This window comes from Salvia miltiorrhiza, chromosome 2 (assembly GCF_028751815.1).
Source record: "Salvia miltiorrhiza cultivar Shanhuang (shh) chromosome 2, IMPLAD_Smil_shh, whole genome shotgun sequence".
Taxonomy (NCBI): domain Eukaryota; kingdom Viridiplantae; phylum Streptophyta; class Magnoliopsida; order Lamiales; family Lamiaceae; genus Salvia; species Salvia miltiorrhiza.
In genome coordinates this window covers 56,846,110-56,851,927 of record NC_080388.1, presented here as the reverse complement: position 1 = coordinate 56,851,927, position 5,818 = coordinate 56,846,110, and the positions used below count along the sequence as shown (strand labels likewise).

The window sequence follows — 5,818 nt, the reverse complement described above, 5'->3', positions numbered from 1 at the left end:
ATTTGTTGTGAATTACCTGATCAATAATTTGTATGTCAGTTGTTTAGTTTGAGACTTGAATGTGATAATTGTTCAGTCAATTTAGGAATGCATGATATAGTTTTACATTAAGACTTAAATGTGATAGGTGGACTATATGAAGTTATTCTTTATATGCATTTGTGACTTAATTTATTCTCTTGAGACTTGAATGTGATAGGAAATTTATTAATTTACTTTCATAGTTGTTCGTTAGAGAAGATTATAAATATAATTGTGATATTTCATCAGGGCTGTATTAAATTGGTAGTTGAATCAACAGATTAAATACATAAGTTTAATTAACGTCATTATATTCTCTAGGATCGATGTTTTTTATAATCTGATTTATTTCTTTGATTTTATTTTGCATTAGTTGAGTCTAGTTTTAGATTTTTATCATATTTCTTGTTCTTATGCTTGGATAATAAATTAAAATTTATTATGATTATTCATTGTGTTTTCCCTTATTAGTCCTTGTGGATACGATACTCTGCTTGTTGCTTGCTAGTAATTGTATTAGTTGTTTATATTATTTGTAAAATAGTGATTAATCGTGTTAAAGGTGTAAATGGTGTATTTTGGCCGTATATAAGTGCATTTTTATTAACAGATCACATTGGGCCTTTACCAGATCCACTACTCTTGATGGGTCATTTTTGCCAGCCACGAGTGAAGTTATCACGCCCAATGAAATAATCAGAACTAACCAATTAGTAAGATCCTCAACGTCGGGGCTTGGGTTATCTTGACGGCTTCTCCTTGGTCAAATCCAACTTTCTCGCTAAGTCGCCGTTAGATCTATAACCTCCTCGTTTAATTACTCTTCAAAGGCATCAAGATCAGTTTGAGGCTCGTTTGCAAGATCATATTCTTTATCATCTCCATCAGAATCATCTTCATCCTATGCGACATTTAGTGCTTCTGTTTCTTCGTCAGGGACATCTTCTGTCTGCACTTTATTCATTCTTCCACACATTATATTAAGGGTTTATGGTGGAATCCATGCAGATTCGTCTAGTGGTTGGCCATCCTATGAAAAGTATTGCAGTGGAGGCAAACTTTGACCACCATGATGTGGTGTGTCGACAAAAGAATCCAATTAAGCATATCTCTGAATCGGTTCCACCAAATTATATCATATTGACCGGATCGTGCTTCATATTTGTACTCCGAAGACTGTGCAAAATCAAAAGAAGGGGTGCATGCTTCTTCAACTGGTGCGTTTTTATGCTCAACATATACGATGGAATATTATTCAGTTGCCAACAACCAATCAAAATCATGGGTTGTATTCAAGCCACATTTCGTTTCCCTACCAAATCGATTTGTCACAAGATAATACATTTGGCAGTTCGTACATAACAAATTCGTTACCATATGTTTGTTAATACTGTACAACAAATTCACAGACTATTCATTTATAAGGGTAATGACCTCTGTAGCCCCACCAACATACTTTAAATCCTCAAAAGCTCACATGTTCTCACATATATGATTTCTTGAATTCCATCTATAAAATAAGATAAAATATTAAAATATGATTTAATACATAAAAATAAAAAAAAAATAGTTGGAAAAAGTGATTAGCTGTTGAAAAATCATTAGCCAGGTCGGCGGCTAGTGTCGGTGACTACTCATTTTTTCATGAATATCATACTATAATGTACTAGGAACATGTTCAATTTCTTCCTAAAATGCTCAAAAAATTAAATAACGAATTTATTTCATCGTCAAATCGTAAAACATGCTCTCTTAATTAATAAAAAGTAAAAAAAAATAACTTTTAGGAAGGATATGAGAGAATTTTCGATAGGAGATTGAAGACAAATTGCTTGACCTCTCGCACAAAAGGGTTTTTGAAATTTTTAGGATTTATATTCTTCAATTTGCATTCTCAAATCACGTAAATGAGTTTTTGAGTTTGTGTTTCTCATTCCCGAATATCTCCTTATGTAGGATTTAAGTCTGACTTTTTTTAGTACAAATTCACGTGAAATATAATGTTTATCTAGTAAACATCCATCTATTATTTTATGTGCAGTCTTATTATTTCATATGAAATGAAATGTATGCATAAAGTGAAATTTAATGTCACAACAATTCAAATTATGTTAGACTCACTTTCACTCTTATTTCACATCAATGTGTATCTTTTACTATAAAAAAAAAAATTACACTATCTAGGCCTTCATCAATTTGTTAAATTATAACATTAGTATAAAGGTTAGAAAATTAAAACATTATATATTTCACTCCCAAATTAAATTATCTATCCAAATATGTGATTAATCGTTGATGATTATGGGATAAAGCGGATTAGCCGCCGATAACTGTGGTTTAAACAAATATCATCAGCTAATGCGATGTATCGGCTACTAATAACATATTTGAGTAGATAATTTAATTTAGGAGTATAATATATAAATAATTTGTTATTTTTTAACTTTTATATTGATGTTTTAAATTAATAAACAAATCATTCATTTTTTAGAATTCCATGGTACAAGGTTTGCATGTTTATATTTTTTCACCATTTAATAGGTCAAAGTGACGTCAAGTTATAATAATTGCGTCACTTTCAGATTTTGTACATGTTTCTAACTAATAATTGTATAAGATAAGTGTAAGAACTTTTATAGAAAACCAAACAACCTTATCACCGTCCAAGAGTAGAAACGGTGCTTCACATTGATTTGAGTAAATTCAACATATTTTTTTTATGAAGCTCGATTAAATAATTAGGTCGATTAACATCCCGAAAACTACATTGATATCATATAGGTGGACATATTTCAAGATTTCATTATAATTCTTTACTATTAGAACACATTTAAGTTTTTTTTTTTTTTTTAAAGAAAACTTCAAATCTAATAAATAAAATCCAAATAATTTTTTTTTATCCAAGATGACTTGACCCCTCTGGCGCCTCGTCTCCTCTGGCACCTTGTCTTCTTTGGCGCCTCGACTCTTCTGGCGCCTGCGGTCTCGTTTTTTGTTCGTTTTTGTGGTTTTCCGTCTCCTTATATGCAGTGAATTTTCATTCCATAACAGATTTTAAGAGGTAAAAAATATACTAAGTGCATAATCTTGGTCGAAAATTGGTATATATATACACATCTAAAATTGCTAAAATGTCTCCATATGCTAGTTTTTTCATCCTTGAAATAGCAGAATGAATTTGATATTTTTCCCAATAAAAAAGAACTCCGAATAAACTGACATAGATGATAAAAGATCTGCACAGTCGAATTGCCTTAAATGTGAAAAATCATTATTCAATGCTAGCCTACTTGCTTTTCCATAGCGCCTCTTCTATTACTTCTCGGAGCCTTTGCTGCATCTGAATCAGATACACCACAAATAATACGCAACAACAACTCTATCAAAACCTATAAAAAACAAACAACAACTTACAAAATGTTTCTTTTGTGGAAAAACTTTGAATTAACCAATTATACATCCATAAATGAAAAAAAAGGATATTAAATGTGAAACCATCAATATGTAAAGTAGTATCCATGAATGAGTACACTAACCCATAAACTAAATGCAAAATCACTTCAAACCACATGAAACATTACTCTTCCAGGCTCAAGACAACGAAGTTCTTGAGTGTTAGAAAGACGTTTCCCTCCAACCAATAAGTTGCAGGTTGGAGTCATTTAGAGTGAAAATGAAGAATAATTGTTGATCTTAAATTCCTTTGAAAAGCTAGAAAAGAAAAGAAAAAAAACACATGAAGCCGAACGATTGATTAAAACAAGCATATATAACATGAAATGAAAACATGAAATAAATTTGAGAGAAATATGAATAGAGAAAGTTCTTACTAAGAAATTAAGAAGCATGCATATTCCGTATCAACATACCAATCTACCCATCACTAGAATAACATGCTAGCTCATCTAAACTAATATATTTAAAGATGATGATAATGGATAACAAAATCCCCCGAAATTAATGTGACATTGAATACAAAAATAATAGTACTAAAATTCTTGGGGAATTTTCTTGGAGGAAGAAGAAGTTTTGTTGTTATGCATCCAGACTTTGAAAACCTGCCTCTTAACACCAACCTCAGCGCAGAATCTCTGCACCTCGGTGTCGTCTTCTCTGGGGATCCGCCACCCCAGCTTCTCCGCGAACTCCAGCATCTTCTCCTTCTGCTCCGCCGTGAACTTGGTCCGGAACCTCTTCTTCGCCACGAACTGCGGCGGCGGCGGCGCCACCGCGCTCGAGTGGAAGGCGTTGAAGTTGAGCTCCTCGCTGGAGGAGTCGGTGCCGGCGCTCCCGGCCCCGCCGAAGGCCATCTTCACCGGCTGCACCATGGGGCTCCAGTGGGTGCCGGCGCGGTGCTGGCTCATGGAGGGGGACGGGAGCGGGGGCGGCAGCTGGAGGGGGTGCACCATGGCGGCGGTGGCGGGAGACTCGCCGTGGTGCTCCCGGCGGTGGAAGTTGCGGTGGCAGCTGCAGGCGGCGCACTTGAGCGCCTCCAGGCTGCCCTCGTCGCCGCTGGGCATGAACTCGCCGCAGCCGTCGGTGACGTTGCCGCCGATGTTGGCGGCGTGGTTCTTGAGGCACTCGCGGTAGCTCACCCGCGGGTGATTGTTGGAGCCTGGTTTGTGCTTGGATCCGCCCGAATACGGGTCGGAGCCCCGCGATTTATCAGGCGGGTTCTCGAGGGAGTATCCTTGTACCCTCATTTCCTTGTCTTCGCCAGGTAACGACATTCTTGATCAAACCCTAGAAATACTAAAACTAAATTACTAAAACTAAATTCTTTCTTTGGATAAAACGATCAAGATACTAGCTTAACTAACTCTAAATTTGGGATTAATGATCTGCATACTCGAATTATTCACACTTGTACTGCAAATCGCAACAACCTTGCCTTCCAAATCCATTTATTGCTAAATTAGCCAACACCTAATCAGTGTTAGAGAGAGAAACACAGCATCTGGAGGAGTGCCCTAAGCCGGTTGTACGTCTACTCTTAAACCTCAACTAAAGAGAGCTCAAGGAAGACAGATTAGCTCACAAAAAAAAAGGGTGTGAAAATTGATAGGAAAAACGGAAGAATTATTACTAGTGGCAGTGGGGTGTGTGTTGCAGTGGTTCCAACAGCCAACTAAGTATCCAACAAGAGACAGGTTGGTTGCTTGTGATGAAGCTAAGGAGGGGGAGGAGAGAGAGAGGGAGGTGAGAGAAGAGATGAGTGGGAAACAACTGCTGAGGTTAACAATCGATCTGAGCACAAAAAACAACCGACAATGTCATGTTCGTCCTCTCCCACGCCCTGCCACTTGGTCCCATCCCAACCTTCATTATTGCACACCACCCCAATTTTTTTACATTCATTCCATTTCATCTCGCATTTTACTACCAATAATTACGATTTACTAATAATATTCATGCTATTCTTAGTAGGGTGCGTGTACTGTCATCGACCAGAAAATAAGGGATAATAAAAATTTATGTTTTTAAATATATATTTTTTATTTCACATTTTATAGAAAAGTAAAGTTTATTATTTTTTCTTCCTTATTTTTACTTCAAAGAGGGATAATATTATCCCTCTATTTTAATGTGATGATATTATCACTCCTTGAAGTGAAAATAAAAAATGAAAAATAGTGAACTTCTCTTTTGTATAAAATGTGAAATAAAAAAGGAGACATTTAAAGGTATAAATTTTTTTTTATCCCTCCATTTAAAGGGATAAAAAGCAAACGAATATACTCCCTCCGTCCCGTTAATCAAGTCCCCTTTCTTTTGGGCACGGGTATTAAGGAGAGTA

The 5,818-nt window shown here is 35.9% G+C and overlaps 1 protein-coding gene across 1 annotated transcript; it reads right to left on the bottom strand.

The window, feature by feature from the left end:
* Positions 1–3,831: 3,831 nt before the first annotated feature.
* LOC131010531 (zinc-finger homeodomain protein 5-like) lies at positions 3,832–5,274 on the bottom strand. The gene has a single exon (XM_057938092.1). It carries the CDS (start codon positions 4,749–4,751, stop codon positions 4,011–4,013), a length of 741 nt encoding a protein of 246 aa, XP_057794075.1. The 5' UTR covers positions 4,752–5,274; the 3' UTR covers positions 3,832–4,010.
* Between the last annotated feature and the right edge of the window lie 544 nt (positions 5,275–5,818).

Coding starts and splice junctions, on each gene's coding strand:
- LOC131010531 (XM_057938092.1), bottom strand. CDS start 4,751: ATGTCGTTACCTGGCGAAGACAAGGAAATGAGGGTACAAGGATACTCC.